Raw genomic sequence first — 20,066 nt, forward strand, 5'->3', positions numbered from 1 at the left:
TAAAAAAGAGCAGGTGAGAATATTCTACAGAAACACAGGATACTTCACAATTGATATTCAGGCTTTACAGCAGTTTTCCATAGCAGTCTCTAGCAGGCCCTGGCCCGTGTCCTCAGGGTTAGAGCATCGGCCCACACACTGAAGGGTTCGATTCCTGGGTAAGAGCACGCACCTGGGTTGCGGGTTCGCTCCCCACCCCCAGTCGGGGGCGCATGTGGGAGGCAGCCAATTGGTGTGTCTCTCACATCGATGTCTCTCTCACCCTCCCTCCATCCCACTCTCTCTGAAAAGCAATGGAAAAGATACCCTCGGGGGAGGATTAACAAAATAATAAAATAAAATCGATCTCTAGCAGGATTTAAAAGAAACGGTAATTCTAATGCTGTGTGCAGCGGCCGTCAGGCTTTCCAGGAGATTCAAAACAGGTCGGGAGGCCCATTAAGTCTCGGCCTTCAGCATCCCCTCATGGCAATGACAGTAACAGTTGTAAATGTTAATATTATCATTTGATCACTTTATAGAAATGATGAAATACATTAATTGCCAAAAACTGTATTAGAAACATTACTGTGGCTTACAGCCTTTAACTCAAAGGAATCAAACCTTCCTAGATGTCCCCGTAATCAAAAGGATGAAGCTCATGTTCGTGGTAAATTCTGCCGATATAAACATATACACACTTTTTCTGGGAAGTGGGTCCATAGAGATGACCAGGTTGTGAAAGGAACATGATCCCCATGAGCTAGAAGTGACTCAGGTAAGTCACCTGGAGGTCGTCAGATCCCAGGAGTGGTGCCCTGGAGCCAAGGATGAATGTGGACAACTATGACCGGTGCTACGAAAGCCTGAAGGTGACATGAGGCTGGTCCCTGAAGCTACAAGCAGAGGTAAGGGCGGGGGTGCGGCAGGGGCCAGGGCCCGATGCGGGGCCAGGGAGTGAGGCCAGGGAGCACAGACAGCTCCTCCTGGCCAGTTCCACTGCCAAAGGGGTGGGGGAGCAGGGGCACCTGAAGGGAGGCGGACCGGAAGGGAGTGTTTTCAGGTGGGAGGTATCAAACCTGTATGTTGACGAAAATAACCCAGTGGAGGGGGAAACTGATGGTGCAGGAAATTAAATTCTCAGCTGCAGCAAAATCGAGTTGTGAGTCTATTGGGATCTGAGAGGATCACTGACTACCACAAGCTGCCTAGAAACTGCGTTTTAAACGCTGGAAAGGCTCATGCTGTGAAGAGCACAGTTCTGTTAATAAGAGCAATTCCATCACTCGGCTAAAGAGATGAAACAGAGCTGGTATCACTTTTTAAAAGTTCACAGGAATCTACCTCAGAGATTATCGAGTCTCGGGCTTTTGAAATGTAACCTAAGGAGCAGGAAGCTATCTGGAAAGCTCCCTGGACGGCAGCACCGAGAGGCTGGTTCTGCAGCTGGGCTGGGGCCCAGGAATCGGCTCCTTTCAAACAATGCTCAGGGGATTCTGACATGGGTGGGCCTTGTGTCCCACCTTACGGAATGCTCATCTAATCCACCCTGTCTCAGGTGGGGACACTGGTGTCTTCTGTTACAGACCAAAAATCTTGGATTGCTAATTTTGTTAAATTAAAATCCTAGCTAGCATTCCTAAGACGGGGGTAGGGAGTGAGAAGGGGATGGGGCAGCACATGTAGAGCTGGGCAAACCTGGCTCCATGACCTACCAGCTGTACGACCTCAGGCAACTGATTTCACATTTTTAGCCTAAGTTTCCTCATTGATAAAGCCCCACCAAGTGAAGTTACTTATAAGGATTAAATAAACCATAATAAAATATAAAGCATCACAATGTTGCTAGGAACATTGTGAGGATACATACAGTTATTGCATCTAATATATTATTGAAATAGCCCTAGCCAGTTTGGCTCAGTAGTTAAGAGTGTCAGCCTGCGGACTAAAGGGTCCCGGGTTCGATTTCTAACAGTTGCAACCTCGATCCCTGGCTCCAGTCAGGGTGAATGTGGGAGGCAACCAATTGATGTGTCTCTCTCACATAGATGTTTTTCTCTCCTTTTCACTCTCTCTGAAAAGCAATGAAAAAATATCCTCTGGTAAGGATTAAAAAAACAATACATTATTGAAATCAACATATGTTGACATACTGGGATAGCCTAGAGGCCATACTCTAAATTTAAGCAATAATCCCCAGGCTCTTTAAGAAGTGTTCCTGTAGCAGGTCTTATCACCATCAGTGACAACACAATGTCATCATATGAACTATGTACAGTTTTGATAAGAGAAAATGTGACTATAGATGTATGCAGGGTGAAGTCACCAGCACCGCAGGCATGATGGTATCTGCCCATTACCTGCTGCTCCCTAAAGCTACCCGCAAGTAGAGTGCCTTGAACTTAGGTGCCCTGTGCCTGGCTCTGACAGGTAGTAGAAGTGATGTCATGTCAGTTCTGGGACTAGGCTTTGTGTAAGAGGCCATGCAGGCCAAAACACTGACTTGGGGTTCCTCAGAATTCTGTGGGTGAGCTTGGCTCAGCTGAGTGTCCTGTTTCATGGTGTCCACTGGAGTCATGATGTGGCTGCATTCAGCAAGGAGCTGGTTGAGGGGAACCATCCAAGGTGGCTCCACAGACTCCTGGCCCCTGGGCGAGGGTGGCTGGAAGGGCAGGGGACTGCTGGGCCTCTTTTCCCAGCAGGGTATTTAGACTTTGCAGGTGGTGATGGGCTTTCTAGAGAGTGAACACAGAAACTGCACAGCCTCTTACACAAAGCCAATGACAGAACTGACACATCACTTCTGCTACCTATCAGAGCCAGGTACAGAAAACCTAGATTCAAGGCAAGAGAAACTGCCTCTAACTCTTGCTGGGAGAAGCCACAGGCTTGAATAAGAGCTGGAACAATTTTTGCCAGCCATCTTTGGTGACAATTTAGCATGCTGACCCCTCCCAGAAAAAACAAAACCTGCTACATTAAGCAAGCTTGGATATGTCCACCTAACCATCTTGGCCCAGTAGTTTCACCCCATGAACATGACATGCTGAGTTTGGGGAAAGGCAGAGGACTCTTGCCACATGCTGAGTCTGACCTGCCTGGTGGGTAGAGAGCAAGACAGAGCACTGCCACTGTGGAAACTGTGTCTGGATTAATGTAGAACAAATCTACACAGTAGAGACAACCAAACCTTAACTACTTCCACACACAGACCATCTAGGGCTCTTGTGTTTACTGAAAATATATGCTTCCAGGAAGCAAAAGTGGCCTACGCAGGGAACGCTCGTGCCCAGGGTAACAGGAGCTCAGAAGCTTTCAGGTCAGTGAGCTGTGGGCTTCTCCCTCTTGCCTTTTGAACAGGAATGTCTCCTACAGTTATTCTTTCCCTCTCATCACTGCACACAGGGCATGAGGAGGGCTCCCGACTCCACCGGTCTCAGGTCCAGAGCCCCTTCCAAGCATCTGCACCAAAACTGCACCCAAGGAGCCGCTCTGGGATCTGGAGTACTTTAGATGGCAACACCTGGACTCAGCCAATGCTGCAACAGGGGTGAGACTCCTGAAGGTGGAGAGTGGGTTCTGCATGAGGAAGAGATGTGAACTGATGTGGCAAACAGGTGAATTGGCAGACTGTTTCCATAGGCCACTCAACCCACGTCCCCTTTGGCAATTCGGCTTTTCCATTTGTCCCATCAGTGAGTGGAGTCCACTCCCCTCCTCTAGAGCATGGACTCACCCAGTGACTTGTTTTTACCAGCAGAGTGAAGCCTGGGGCTTGAGAGGCACTGCCGCCTCCACTTTCACCATCCTGGAGTCCAGAGGCTGTGTAAGGAGCTCCTGCTGGCCTGCAGCGAAAGGCCGTGTACAGAGAGATGAACCCAAGGAGAGGGTGACGAGAGGAGGCCCAAGTCCACCCCCATCAAGGACCAGCACCAAGTCCGCAGCTGTGCAAGGCCATCTCGGATCCTCTAGCCAACATCACTTGGACAGAGGCAACCATCTCACTGAGCCCTGCCCACACCCCTGAGACACAGATTCACAAGCCATAAAGTGGTGGTTTTAAGCTGCAAGTTCGGGGGGGGTGCTTGGTCATCCATCAATAGCTAACTGAAATAAATGGGAAATTATTATTTTCACTAACACTAATCAAAACTCAGTATTTCCTTCAATTATAAATCCAGGCAACAAACCACAGTCATAGTCACAGTACCCTGTCAATGATAAAAATCGGATATTTTTGTTCTGTTTTACAATCGTCACAGTTATCTTAAAAAATCATTTATTCTTATCACTGCCTCAAAATTTTAGTAGTTATTAGAACCACTTATTAGATCTTTTTTATTTTAAAATATATACAACTATATAATTTAAAAATATTTTCATTTCAATGTTACTAAATTTTCTTTGTAATGTAATATGTTTTATTTCCTGTTTTAAAAAATATTTTATGTCTCCCAAAAAGGTCCACAGCACAAAAAGGTCCCTTGATCCAGTGTGTACTCACACTAGAAGAATGTGAGCTGGACCTTGAAGGATGAGTAGGAGTTTGGTGGAAAAGTGGTACTTTTGTCCTGCCATAAGCATCAAGCAGGATCCTACCTGTAAATACCTATGAAAATAAAGAAAGTAGCAAGCAGCAGCAGTACTACTGAAAATAAAACACAGAACTATAACATTTTAAATAAGACATTATGGTTTAAATAAAGGTGCTTTCTCTGAAGTACGTTATGAAGAGCACTTTTAGGTTACCCTTTAAGGTTCTATTAGGACAGCACTCGAAGGGACTGTGCATTTACTGACAACTAAATGTTACTAACAAACACTTTACATGCACAAGGCTGAACCAAATCCCAGGGTGTGTCTATTAGGTGTTGGGAAAATAATTCCAGGCAATTTGGAAGATTAGTTTACATACCTCGGTCCATCTCAACATGTACAAACAAGTGAGCTGGCACCTAAGAGGCTGCTTCTAACATCTCACATGTACAAGGTTTAGGTTTATGAAAAAGTAAAATCTGAAATTCTAGTGAAATGAAATAGAAATAGGAAAATATTTTTTAAATATAATTTAAATGAAAAAATAAGTATGAAAGAGCGAGTTTAAAAACTAGTACATTTACAATAAATGAGAAAACAATACAGAACAAACATCGTGGTTTTCATCTCTGTCTTAAATTCACACCTGAATAATTCAGGAAGAGACCTTTGTTATTCAGTTTGGCAGCCCTGCCCTTTGTAGATCAGAAGATAACACCAAAGACCAGTGTGTTCTGGAACATCCGGTAAGGTTTTTCAGAAAACAAAACAGCCACGCAAATAATGAAAAATGCAAGCGGAATGAGTGCCCATCTACTACAAGACTCCCCAAAGATCAATTAGTAATTTACATGGATTTCACAGAGATTCTAGATTAATAAAGATATTGTATCCCAACACTGAAATTCTGAATGCTGGCTAAGAGAAAAAAATGGGGGAGGGCAGGGAGGAGAGTCCAAAAATCTCTCTTGTAAGCATGCAGCTTGTCCACATTCCTTCCTCCTTCAGTCCCTCAGCACCACTGCCATCCTGACCAGGGCCTGTGTGGAAATGTAAGACTCACTAAGTCCTATACCAAGATTCAACCTGCCCTGTTTCCCCAACAGGGCTTTCAGATAAAATTCATAATGCCCAGTTAAATTTGAATTTCAGATACAGGAAATCATTTTTTAGTATCAGTACGTCCCATGCATGTCCCATGCTTACACTTAAAAACGACTTACTGTTTATCTGAAACCCAAATTTCTCACGGTGCATTTTGTATGTTTATCTGCTGAATCTGGCAACACTACTCAAATGTAAAGGGTCACCAGCAAACTAAAACTCTCATAGGAAGCATTTTTCTTGCTGGGGCTTTAGATGCTGGGTGCTGGGGTAGGCTAAGTCCGTGAGGATTTCTCACAAATGTTGTTAATCTTGATGCCACTTGTTACAGGCATGTTCAGGGCCTTTCAGCAAGCTTGCAAACACACTGCTCAGCATGAGAGCAGCATTCACTTTCATTCAATGCACATTGCTGTGATAGCTAAAGGACTGACCTGATGAACTCACTTCCCAACAGAAAAACAGCCCAGTAGATAAGCATCTTTTCATAAATTGCTTCTGAGTGACACAATTTTTATTTTGTATGAACCAGGGGAGGCTTCCAAAATGAAATATCTCACAGATGACATGATAGCATATAGAGGGAACCCTAAAGAGTCCACCATAAAACTATTAAAACTGATAAATTCAGTAAAGTAGCAGAATACAAGATTAATATTCAGAAAAAGGTTGCATTTCTATAAGCTAATAACAAACTATCAAAAAGATGAATTAAGAAAACAATTCCCTTTACTACTGCATCAAAAAGAGTAAGTCCTAGCAGGTTTGGCTCAGTGGTTGGAGCGTTGGCCAGTGGACTGAAGGGTCGCGGGTTTGATTCCGGTCAAGGGCACCTGTCAGTTGCAGGCTCAGCCCTGGCTCTGGTCAGGGCACACGTGGAGGCAAACAATCGATGTGTCTCTCTCACATCGACGTTTCTGTTTCCCTCCCCCAACCTCCCGCTCTCTCTAAAAATTCAATGGAAAAAAACACCCTCAGGTGAGGATTAAAAACCAAAGAATAAAATATGTAGGAATAAATTTAGCCAAGGAGGTAAAAGACCTGTACTAGAAAAATTTTAAGACACTGAAGAAAGAAACTGAGGATACAAATAAATGGAAACATATACCATGTTCACAGATAGAATGAACATCATTAAAATGTCCTTACTACCCAAAGCAATATACATATTCAATTCAATTCCTATCAAAATGCCAATGCATTTCACATAACTAGAACAAATCATCCTAAAATGTGCATGGAACACAAAAGACCCCACTAGCCACGACGATCATGAGAAAGAACAACAAAGTTAGAGGTATCACACTACCCAATCTCAAACTACACTACAGAGCCATAGTAACCAGAACAGCATGGTACTGGCATAAAAACAGACACACAGATCAGTGGAACAGAAGAGAGAGCCCAAAAATAAACACATGCCTGTATGGACAATTAATATTTGAGAGACAAGAATAACAATTGGATAAAGGCAGACTCTTCAATAAATGGTGTTAGAAAAACGGGATAGGTACATGCAAACAAAGAAACTAGATGACCTTCTTACACCATATACACGAATAAACTCAAAATGGATTAAAGGCTTGTGTTAGACCCAAAACCATAAAAATCCTAGAAGAAAACATAGGCAGTAAAATCTTGGACATTTTTCATAGCAAGGTAAACAAAAGAAAAAATAAACAAATGAACTACATCAAACTAAAAAGTTTTTGCACAGCAAAGGAAACTATCAACAAAATGAAAAGAAAACCTTCTGAATGGAAGAAGATATTCACCAATGATACAACTGATAAGGAGTTAATATCCAAAATTTATAAAGGACTCATACAACTCAACACCAAAACAAACAATCCAAAGAGGACATATAGATGGCCAATAGACATATGAAAAGATGCTCAACATCAGTAATCATCAGAGAGACGCAAATTAAAGCCATAATGAGATATCACCTCACACCTTTCAGAATGACTATCATCGATATATCAACAAACAAGTGTTGGCGAGGGTGTAGAGAAAAGGGACTCCTCGTGCACTGTTGATGGGAATGCAAATTGTTGCAGCCACTGTGGAAAATGGTATGGAGTTACCTCAAAAAATTAAAAATGGAACTGCCTCATGATCCAGCAAATGATTCCACTTCTGGGTATACATCCGAAGAAATTCAAAACATTAATTTGAAAAGATATATGCACCCCTATGTTCATTGCAGCATTATATATATACAATAGCCGAGATACAGGAGCAACCCAAGTGCTCATCAATAGGTGACTGGATAAAGAAGATATACAATGTGATATTACGCAGCCATAAAAAAGAATGAACTCTTACCATTTCTGACAACATGGAACTAGTGGGCATTATGTTAGGTGAAATAAGTCAGACAAAGAAAAACAAATATATGATTTCACTTATATGTAGAATCTAAAGAACAAAATAAACAAGCAAACAAAACAGATACAGACTCATAGATACAGAGAACAAACTGAATGTTGCCAGAGGTGAAGAGGATTGAGAGGTGGGTGAAAAAGGTAAAGGGATTAAGAAGTATAAATCAGTAGTCATAAAATAGTCACAGGGATGTAAGTACAGCACAGGGAATACAGTCAATAATACTATAATAACTACGTATGGTGCCAGGTGGGTACCAGAATTATCAGGGGAATCACTTTGTAAAGTATATGATTGTTTAACCACTATGCTGCACACCTGAAACAAAAATTAATACTGAATGTCAGCTGTAATTGAAAAATGTTTAAAAAAATCATACATACACACACACGAAAATGAAACTGCCCCCCCCCCCCACCTTCCACAGAGATGTCCCCTGCCTGTATACTGTTTAGTGATTTTTAAAAATTTCTTCTAATACTTTACACCATACCAGGAAAATATTTTATAATGCTCATTCAAGAACCTCAGCACACTTCACAACAATCTATGACACACATAGGCAGGGACATCAAGGGATTTCCTTTTTTTTTTTTTTTAATTTATTTTTATTGTGGAAAGTATTACAGGTGTCCCATTTTTCCCCCCAATTGACCCCCTCCACCTCGCTCCCACCCCTTCCCCAGGCCTTCACCCCGTTATTGACTGTGTCCATGGGCTTTGCTTATATGCATATAACTTCTTTGGTTAATCTCTTCCCATCCTCCACCCTCCTTCCCTCTTTCCTCTGAAATATGATCATCTGTTGCATATGTCAATGTCTCTGGATCTATTTAGTTCATCAGATTCTTTTGTTCATTAGCTTCTTCTTAAAGAAGACCCTTCAACAATTCCTGTAGTGCTCATATGGTGGTGATGAACTCCTTTAGCTTTTCCTTGTCTGAGAAGCTCTTTATCTGACCTTTTTTTTTTTTTTTTTTAAATATATCTTTATTGATTTCAGAGAGAGGAAGTAAGAGAGAGAGAGAGAGAAACATCACTGATGAGAGAGTCATTGACTGGCTGCCTCCTGCACGCCCCCGACTGGGATTCGAGCCTGCAACCCAGGCATGTGCCCTGACCAGGAATCAAACCGTGATCTCCTGGATCCTAGGCCAATGCTCAACTGCTGAGCCACGCCCGGCCGGGCTGACCTTCAATTCTAAATGATAGCTTTTCTGGGTAATATTGGTTGTAGTTCCATGTTCTTCATCACTTTGAATATTTCTTGCCACTCTCTTCTGGTCTGCAAAGTTTCTGTTGAGAAATCAGCTGACAGTCGTATGGGTGCTCCCTTGTAGGTAACTACTTTTCTTTTGCTGCTTTTGATTCTCTCTTAGTCTTTAACCTTTGGCATTTTACTTATTTTAATTTTTTAAAAAATATATCTTCATTGATTTCAGAGAGAGGAAAGGAGAGGGACAGAGAGAGAGAGACAGAAACATGAATGACGAGAGTCACTGATCGGCTGCCTCCTGCACGCCCACGCCCCCGACCGGGGATCAAGCCTGCAACCCAGACATGTGCCCTGATCGGGAATCGAACCCCAATCACCTGGGTCCTAGGTTGACGCTCAACCATTGAGCCACGCCCAGCCAGGCAACCTTTGACATTTTAATTATGATGTGTCTTGCTGTGGACCTCTTTGGGTTCCTCTTCTTTGGGACCCTCTGTGCTTCCTGGACTTGTCTCTTTCTTTCCCCAGGTAGGGGAAGTTTTCTGTCATTTTTTCAAATAGGTTTTCAATTTCTTGCTCTCTTTCTTCCCCTTCTGGCATCCCAATAATACGAAATGTTGGGCCTCTTGAAGTTGTCCCAGAGGCTCCTTATACTATCTTCATATTTCTGGATTCTTTTTTCTTTTTGCTCTTCTGGTTGGGTGTTCGTTTCTTCATGTTCCAAATTGCTGATTTGATTCTCAGCGTCCTCTACTTTACTGTTGATCCCCTGTAAATTATTCTTCATTTCAGTTCATGTAGTCTTCATTTCAAACTGGTACTTTATTATGTTATCGATTTTCTCAGTTATCTCCGTAATAGTATCCTTAAACACTCTTATAAACAAAATTCTGAACCCTGTATCTGTTAGCTTGCTTGGATCTATTTCATTTAGTTCCTCTTCTAGAGATTTCTTCTGTTCTTTCCTTTGTGACATATTTCTTTGCCTCCACATTTTGGCTGCTTCCAGGTGTTTGTTTCTATGTACTGGCTAGAGTTGCTATGTCTCCTGGAATTTGTAGAGTAGATTTGTGTAGTAGGTGTCCTGTAGGGTCCAGTGGTTCAGCCTCCCCAGTCACCTGAGCTGGGCCCTCTAGGTGCTCCCCTGTGTGGGCTGTGTGCACTGTCCCATTGTAGTTGAGCCTGTTGCTGTTGGCGTCACTGGGAGGAATTGACCCCAAGACCAATCAGCTGTGAGGACCAACTGCAACTACAGCCAAAGAGGTGCTGTGCTGGAGACACCCCTATGGAGCAGGATTTACTTCAGTGGAGCTTTGGTGTTCACCATTGCGCCCCTTGAGTGTGTCATTTATGGATGTGGTAGGGTTGTAATCCAGCATGGTCGAGTCTGACCACCAGGTGCACTGTCTCTGGGGCCTCCGGGAGGTGCAAAGTCAGCCTCTGCCAGTGCCTTGCCCAGGGCTACCCAGCATGAGCTACACAGCAAACCGTAGTTGGCTGCTGCTTGTGCTGGGCTTGGAGGAGCCCAGGAGAGGCCAAGCTATGAGCCAATGTAGGCTGCCGCTAGTGCCAGGCCTGGGGCCACTTATCAAGCCGTATAGGGCACATTGCTGCACATATGAGAGATTTTAGGAAAGTCCTAAGCATAAGGCTAGAGAGGCCACTTGCACAGAAAAGTCCCTGGAAATGGCCTGGATGAGCCTGCAGGTGGGGAGGGGCGGGGCCTCCGGGAATCACAGGGCGGGGCCAACGGTGTGAGTCAGGTGCTGGCGATTCAAATATGGTGCCTGTGTGCGGGGCTGACTCGCCAAAGGAGCCATGGCCTCTGCCGGCTCTTCTGCCTGGGACAAAGCCGCCCTTCCACCTCTCACCCCAATTGCAGGCAGGTTAGTGCCTCCCCAAGTGTCCCAGGTTCCCTTCAAGCTGCTGCCCGGTGCTGGGCTCAGAGGGAGCGCGTCTGAGTGAGTCCATGCGTGGGCCCTTTAAGAGGAAAGACTGGGGCTCCCGCAGCCTCCGGGACCCTCAGGGACAGTCCCCGCTGGCTTCACAGCCTGAAGTTGTGGACTCTTCTCTTCCTGGCCCTGGAGCCCTGGGCTGGGGTCCTGCTGTGGGCTGGGACCCCTCGCTCCTCTGGGAAACCTCTACAGCAGAGATTCCCTCCCCAGTTTAACCTGTAGCACCGGGGGTGGGCCCGAGTCTCCATCTCCGCAATTCAGCCCCAATCCGCCCGCCCCAGTGCTGGGGATACAGTCTTGAATGGTGTGTCCCCTCTGATTCCAAGTATTCAAGTTAGGTTCTGCTCACTGGTCGTGAAGACAATATGATTTTAAGATTTCTTGCTCACCAGAAAAGAGAAATCATAGAATTGCTTATAAAGAGAACATTTTATTTACTTATTTATTTATATTTATTTATTTCAAATTATAAGAGAAAGTTTATTTAGAAAGTTACAGAGGTAGAAGAAGTGGGGCATCTGTGCTGCGTAGGCTCAGGAAACAAGTGACAGCAGGAGGATGACCCTGGAAGCTTAGCAGAGGAGGGAGGGGAAAGGCTCGGGTCTGCTCCCGAGAGGAAGACGTGCCAAAAGAGAACATTTTAAGTAAAAGCTGAGTGGACACATGGGGTTCTGTTTAAACTATACTCCTTACTTTAGGTTGAAATTTAAACAACTGGAAATCACTCTGCTGTTGAGGGACCAGGTAGAGAGAACTTCATGGGTAACCCCCTTAACTAAGCCTCCCACTCCCACAAGAGGAGGGATGGGGAACAGAGCCCCTGGAAGAGACGTGGTGGCTGGTTTGCAGTCATGAGTTTTGGGTAAACCTGGAAACTACTCTTAGGTGATAGTATCACAAATATTGCTTATGGGTAATGACAGCTCAGGAGATTGCCATACTTACCTCAGATTATATAAGGGAAAAGATCAGACTGAAACTAAAGTGACATGAAATGATCAAAACCCACGTTCAGAGGGGCCTGATGAAGCAACTAGTCAAAAGAAAAATCTACCCTATTTTGAGAAACCTACAATGAGGAGTCCACAGCCAGGATTTTAGCTCAGCTCTAGTTTCCCATGTTATACTCGGAGCCCATTACTGCACTCGGTCATCGGTGGGAGATATTAACAATACCTGTCATAGCCACCACAGGTATTTAGAATGAGGAACAAATGCGATTAGACATGGAAACACTAAGCTGACTGTAAAAATATTTATTCCCTGGGTTAAAGCCCATCCTATATTCTTCTCAAGGTCATTGTTAAAGCAGAGGCTGGACCCTTGTAAATGTTATCCTATTCTTAACTGGAGTCTCATGAAAGCAACGTGAGCTGCACTAGCCAGGGAAACATCCTGGTAAGAATGCAGGCCATGAGCCGGACCCTAAAAACAACACTGTCTATTCTAAAGTCTTTTCCTAGAGAGGAGGACCCAGCCCTGCACAAAAAAGTGTCATCCTACCAGCCTGGGACGCTGGGGAGACTCAGAAGCTGAGCTCACCAAACACTCCGCTCAGTATACCGTAATATCTGTAAGGTATAAAGCAAACTAACTACATTGTTATACATCTAACACACCCTACCATTTGATATTAACATACCCCTCTGAAGATCTGACAACTTTTGACTCAAACTTTCTTATTTAAAATGGGTGCACCACCATTTTGCCATTTGCTGGCTGCACAAAAATGTATGCTCTGACAACTTTCATTGCTTTGGCTTCATGAAAATAGCATCTAAACATAAAGAAAATGTTTACTGTGGTAAAATACTTGTCTTGTTATTATGACTCTCCAAGTAAAATTTGAAATATAAAAAGACTTCTTAAAAGGAAAGTGTACGTGACGTATTAGTGAGAGACCCGACAGTGTAATAAAAAATGCACGCTCACGGTGCAAATCTGCTTTGTCTGATTTCGAGTCTAAGGCAGAGGTAGCATCTTTACTAGTTGAAGTCAGGTTCTAATCAATGGAACGTGTGCATTAACCACCACGAAGGACAAGGCAGTGCCTTCTGTCCAGACCCGTGATCTCTCCCATGTCACACCGACGCACCCTTTTATGCTGCCACCAAATACTCTGAAACAGAATCCGCAGGTAACATTATCTACCCCTACAGGACTTCAAAGTCAACAAAGTACCCATTATAATGAACAAAGTAATTTATAATAAGATATGCATTTCAATATGTAAATGCTCAGGCATGACTATACAGGAAGACAGAACAAAGGATATGCTTTCTCCAAGGGGAGGAATTCAAACCCGAGTTGATCCCTGACCTGAGCTTCCTACCAGCCTTCCAGGCAAATCCTACATCAGCCAGGACTGAACCAAATCTTGAGTCTTCTACTCAGAGAAAGTAAGGCTGAAAACAGGGTATCCAGAGACCATGACTCCTGGGTGACCTGGGCAAGCTTTTGGAAGCTGGAAGTAGGCTGGGGCAGGCTCCCCAGGAAAAGGCCCTTCCCTGAAGGGTAGGGAAGGGATCAACAAGCCAGGCTAGGAACTTTCTGCTTCCACACCTCCCTCTCCCAGGAACTCAGGACGGATCCCGAGCTGGCCCACTCCATGCCTGCCCTCAGAGCTGGCCCACAGGAACAAGCTGATTCTTTTCTACCCCAACGCTAAAATTACAGAATGGTAGGCTAGGAAACATTTGCTATTATCTAATTTTGACCTTCATTTTAGAGGTTAGCAAATTTAGTCTTGTCCAGGGTCATAAAGATTGTTAAAGCAGAGTGAGGGGTCTCTTGATTTCCAAGCCAGGATCGTGTTCACCACACCACATTTAAAAAAAAAAAAAAAAAAAAAAAAAAAGCTTAATATTGAGAAATCCTTTTGAGTAACTGAAACCCAAGGAAAACAAAGAGCAGCAAGGATGTAAGAGAGAAACTGCCTGAAAGTCCCCGCCCCCTTGTCAGCTTCCACGCAGCCTATCTGAAGCCAGGCAGCGGCAGGCACTGGTGGGCACGCCATACTCAGTGTGCCCTTCTTTCCCAGGGAGAGAAAGCGGGTCGGCGAACAGCGCCAGCAGGCTGCTGGGGTGTTACGTATGTTGTTTGATCCCTGTGCCTCACCGGGTCCCCAGGCTAGTTCTCTTTTCTATTATTCACTTAATGGATTGTAAAATGTTAACGAATCAAGGAGAAATGTTTACATTCATCCAGTTTCTAAAAAGCTGAAAAAACAGAAACAACAAAGAAAGCAACCCCACTTGTAAAGTTAAGAATCAGTTTTTAAAACATGGGAAGAAACTCTACAAATAGAACTGTCTGTGTAGAATACACCAAATTCTACATTACAGAGCGAACCCGAGAGCCAACCACTTCTTCCCTAGCCCCTTTATTCAGCTATTAAGTGTTTTCGTAAGTAACCATGCGGATTCACAATGAGAAGTTACCTGCACTGAAAATACACAGTCCCTTCACGGCTGCCGTCGTGCTTGCCTCTCTCCGGGTTGTCCCATTCCACTCCTAACCAGAGTCCTGGCAGAGTGAGAAAAACCGAATGAGCAGTAAGTGGTGGCAGAGGTAATGCTCCATTTTTCTGCAAGCAAATACAGTGTGCAGTGGAAACCGTTATCACAGAGCGCTGGGGAGAAAGAAATGCCTTTGGAAAGGACAAGTTCACTTTAGGCTCGGGACTTCAATCAGCAAACACAAAAATCACAAGTGCAGAAAACAACAATGGCTAGAATACACTGAGCACCTACTAAACGCCAGAACTTTCTGTTGGATTGCCTCGTGTCATCCTCAAGACAGACAGCTCATCTTTGTAAAGGAGGTACCGTCCCTTCCACCACCTCCTGAACAAACATGACTCACTGCTCAATTTCAGTTTGTTTTCAATATTAATTTGTATTAGTTTCAAGTGTACAGCACAGTGGTTAGACAATAATACGCTTTACAAAGTGTCTCCCCGATATTTCCAGTACCCACCTGGCGCCATACATAGTTATTACACTATTATTAACTGGATTCCCCATGCTGTACTTTACATCCCCAGGACTATTTTCTAACTACCCATTTGTATTTCTCAATCCCTTCACCTCTTCCACCCAGTCCCCCAACCCCACCATACACATTTTTTGAGTCCTAGTCTAGTAATCTGCTTTACATAAAATAAAATTCTATAAGAAAATAGTATTTAATATAGGTAAAATAACTTATTGAAAGTCACACAGCTTCAAATCAGGTCATTCTGACTCCAGAGGCCAAAATTTACCCTTTATTCTGCGCTATCACTGACATATTTGCTACCACCTTAGTTTTCAGAGCGTTTTCTCTACCTTCTCTCCTCCTTTCTACCTATTTATTAAGTGCCCACTGTGCTAGGTGCAAAAATAAGATGGAGGGTTTCACTTTTGGATCTACCCTTCTGCTGAGAACTAGAAAAGCTAAATAAACTACTTTTTAAAATCACTTTACACCAATTAGAACAGCTAATGTCAAAAAACAAACTCAGAAAACTACAAGTGCTGGCAAAGATGTGGAGAAACTGGAACTCCTGTGCACTGCAGGTGGGAATGTAAAATGATGAAGCCACTATGAAAACAGTACGGCGTTTCCTCAAAAGGCTACAGAGAATGACCAGATAATCTAGCAATTCCACCTCTGGGTATATATCCAACAGAATAGCCAGCAGGGCTTCAAGCAGACAGGTATACCTCATTTTACCACACTTCACTTTATCGAGCTTCACAGATATTGAGTCTTTTACAAATTGAAGGTTTGAAGCAACCCTATGCAGAGTGAACTGAAAACTTTCTGGAAAGGATCCACCATTCTAGATGCCTTTACGAATATTTATGATTCATAGGAAGAGATCAAAATGTCAACATTCACAGGAGTCTGGAAGAAGGTAATTCCAACCCTCATGTCTGACTTTGAGGGGTTCAACACTTCAGTGGAAGAAGTAACTGCAGATGTGGTGGGAACAGCAAGAGAACTAGAATTAGAAGTGGAGCCTGAAGATGGAATAGAATTGATGCAATATCATGATAAAGCTTTAATGGGTAAGATGCTGCTTCTTGTGGGTGAGCAAGGAAGGAGAGTGGTTTCTTGAGATGGACTCTATTCCTGGTGAAGATGCTGTGAAGATTGTTGAAATGACAACAAAGGATTCAGAATAACACATAAGCGTAGCTGATAAAGCAACAGCTGAGTTTGAAAGGACTGACTTCACTTTTGAAAGAAATCCTATTGTGGGTAAATGCTATCCAGCAGCATCGAATGCTGATGGGGCAAAATTCACTGTTGTTTGTCTTATTTTAAGAAACTGCCACAGTCACCCCAACCTTCAGCAACCACCACCCTGATCAGTCAACAGCCATAAACTTTGAGGCAAGACCCTCACTAGCAAAAAGTTACAACGTGATGAAAGCTCAGATGATGGTCAGCATTTTTAGCAATAAAGTATCTTCTAGTTACGTTCACTGGCTCTTTTAGACATAATGCTATTGCAAACTTAATAGACTACAGTACACTGTAAACTAACTTTTATATGCAGTGGGAATCAAAAATTCATGTGACTCGCTTTAATGCAATATTCGCTTTATTGCAGTGGTCTAAAACTGAACCCCCAATATGACCAAAATATGCCTGTATCTGGGAAAAGAGGAAAACCCAAAGAGTGGACCTAAGCACACAGAGCAACTTTTTCTCCTCCAGGCACCTGCTGGTTTTGGTAGAAGAGGCTGAAAAACTGAAAAGCTAAACAGAGCTTTGGACAGAATTGAGGGGCTAAGAAATCAACACTGAAAATCACAATCTCCCAAGGAAGGTGGAGGTTCCTAGGGTTTTGTACCGGGGTTCCAAATGTGTTCATCCTAAGAGTAAGGAGGAACCAACTTTAAACAGACTAGCCCTTGTAAGGATTGAAGGCCAACTTCAAATCATCTCATTCCCAGGCTTATTTAAAGCGATCTGGGAGCAATCAAAGACAAGCTATGATTTTTTTTATGAGAAAAATCATAAAATAGCTCAGAGTACGGGAAAGGAAATAGATTGTCTTCAAAAGAAAAACCACCAGACCAAGAGTTGACTTCTCCACCCAAACAGTAAAAGCTAGAATATCTACCAAATACTGAAAAAAAGTAACTGGTGATCTGGAACACTGTAACTGGGGAAATAACCCTTCAAAAGCAGCGAGGGCAGCCCAGCCGGGCAAGGCTCAGCAGTTGAGCATCAACCTAGGATCCAGGAGATTGCAGTTCAATTCCCAGTCAGGGCACAGGCCCGGGTGGTGGGCTCGAGCCCCAGTCGGGGGCGTGCAGGAGGCAGCCGATCAATGACTCATCACTGATGTTTCTTTCTCTCTTGCATGCGCTCTCCTTCCTCTCTCTGAAATCAATAAAGATATATATATTAAAATAAAATAAAATAAAATAAAATAAAATAAAATAAAATAAAATAATAAAATAAAATAAAATAAAAATAAAATAAGTAAATAAAATAAAAATAAAATAAAATAAAATAAAATAAAATAAAATAAAATAAAATAAAATAAAAAAACAGCAAGGGCAAGCAAGCAGCCCTGAACAGCCAAGACAATCCTGAAAAAGAACGAAGTCAGAGAACTCACACGTCCCAATTTCAAAACTTACTACAAAGCTACTGTAATCAAAACAGTGTGATGCTGACGAAAAGGCAGACATATAGACCAAAGGAACATATATGAAAGCTCAGAAATAAACCCATACGTAGTCAATGATTTCAGACAAAGGTGCCAAGTCCACTCAATGGGAAAAGGACAGTCTCTTCAACAATGGTGCTGAGAAACTAGATATCCACATGCAAAAGAATGAATCTGGACCCCTACATCACATATGAAAATTAACTCAACATAGGTCAACAACCTAAAAAAAAAACAGCTAAAATCAAAAACTCTAAGAAAACTTAGAGGCAAATCTTCATGACTGTAGACAGGGCAATGGATTCTTAGATCGGAAACCAAAAGCACAAGCAACAAAAGAAAAATCTGATAAATTGGACTTTGTAAAAATTAAACAGTTTTGTACATAAAAGGGCAATATCAAGAATGTGAAAAGACAACACAGAATGAAAGAAAATACTTGCAAATCACCAATTTAATATGTAGAGTACATAACAAACTCCTAACACTCAACAACAAAGACAATCCAACTGAAAAATAAACAAAGGACCAGAACAGACATTTCTCCAAAAGAGATATACAAACGTCCAATAAGCACAGGAAAAGGTGCTCAACATCTTTAATCATTAGGGAAATGCAAATCGAAACCACAACGAGGCAGCACTTCATAATAGGATGGCTATAATAAAAAAAATGAAGAGTAACCAGTGTTGGCAAGGCTGTGAAGAACCTGGAACCCTCATCCATCACTGGTGGGAATGGAAAATGGTGTTGCCACTGTGGAAAACAGTTTCAGTGGTTCCTCAAAACACTAAACATAGCATAACCATATGACCAAGCAAGTCTACTTGCAGATGTATAAACAAAAGCATTAAAGCAGGGATTCCAAAAGGTGTTTGTGTGCCCGTGTTCACTGTGGCACTGTTTGTTCACAAGTCCAAGGTGGATACAACACAGATGTCCATCAACAAGTGAAAAAGCAAAGTGTGGCATACAGTCTGCCAGTGGCTCGGGGTAGAGCACTGGCCTGCGGACTGAAGAGTGTAGGGTTCAATTCCGGCCAAGGGCACGTACCTCAGTCGCAGGCTTGATCCCTGGCCCCAGTGGTCAGAGCCTGTGTGGGAGGCAACCATTTAATGTCTCTCTCACATCGGTGTCTCTCTCTCTCCCTTCCACTCTCTCTTAAAGGCAATGGGGAAAAAAATATCCTCAGGTGAGGATTAAAAAAAAAAAAAAAAAAAAGAGGTGGGAGGATAAGCAGCATCCTTGCAGCAAGCAAAGGAAGATACAGCCCAGCCGGGCGTGGCTCAGCGGTTCAGCGTCGACCTAGGATCCAGGAGATCGCGGTTCGATTCCTGCTCAGGACACATGCCTGGGTTGTGGGCTTCATCCTCAGTCGGGGGTGTGCAGGAGGCAGCCGATCAATGACTATCTCATCATTGATGTTCCCCTCTCTCTCTCCCTCTCCCTCCTCTCTCTGAAATCAATAAAGAGATATATATATATATTTTTTTGATTTAATAAAGTTTTATTTTTCAAAATGTACAGCTGGTGGGACCTTTTATTCATGCATCTTCTCCAACAGCTGGGGCATCCCCACCTTTGGTGTTTCTGGTGTAAATTACTTGAGCTCTGTGCTTTGAACTAGTTTAATAAGACCTTTACTAAGGAGCTCCTGAAGGGCTGCCCTGGCCAAGGAGCCGCGGATCTTCAGTCTCTCAGAGACAACAGCTGGGGTTATAAGCTTATAGTTGGGAACTTCCTTACAGAGTTTGTCATATGTTGCTTTGTCAAACAAGACTAGGTTACTGAGCTTGTCCCGAACTTTGCCTTCGGACCACTTCTTTTTGGCCTTGTCCCCGGATTTGTTCACTGGGTCTTTGTCTTTCTTGGCCAACTTTCCAGCATCTTTCTTCTTTTTGTAGTCCTTGGGCGGCATGGCGAGACTCGGAGCGCAGGGCAACCCTGCTGCCTCAACAAGATGTCGGACAAAGAGCAGATACATTTTTTAAAAAAAATAAAAAAGGAAAGGAAGATGCATTCCTTAACCAGCAGAAACAGCTCCATTCCTCAGAAGAAAAACCTGTCTGTCCTGTCCCTGAGTTAAAAGGAGTCTGTCACAGCAGTGCCTGTATAAGGCATAGACTGAGATAATGAAGGACACATCACACTTGGTAACAGTTATGACATATTCACTGGTGTTTCACAAGGCACTATTTCTTTTTTGTCTTTTTTA

The 20,066-nt window shown here is 43.1% G+C and overlaps 1 protein-coding gene and 1 pseudogene across 4 annotated transcripts in view; both read right to left on the reverse strand.

Annotated features, from left to right (window-relative positions):
- The window catches only part of TBCE (tubulin folding cofactor E), a 70,983-nt gene that overhangs the window by 20,641 nt on the left and 30,276 nt on the right, over positions 1–20,066 (reverse strand). For 3 of the 4 annotated variants that reach the window (XM_016199857.2, XM_087829068.1, XM_016199856.2), the window contains one exon: positions 14,619–14,703. The exons of the other annotated variant lie outside the window; for it this stretch is intronic. In XM_016199857.2, coding sequence (XP_016055343.2) covers positions 14,619–14,703 — 85 coding nt within the window. The remainder of the gene's footprint in view (positions 1–14,618; positions 14,704–20,066) is intronic. 4 annotated transcript variants of the gene reach the window in all.
- On the reverse strand, positions 19,329–19,787 carry LOC107527184 (small ribosomal subunit protein eS25 pseudogene; annotated as a pseudogene).

The sequence above is a fragment of the Miniopterus natalensis genome, chromosome 21 (genome assembly GCF_054644295.1).
Source record: "Miniopterus natalensis isolate mMinNat1 chromosome 21, mMinNat1.hap1, whole genome shotgun sequence".
Taxonomy (NCBI): Eukaryota; Metazoa; Chordata; class Mammalia; order Chiroptera; family Miniopteridae; genus Miniopterus; species Miniopterus natalensis.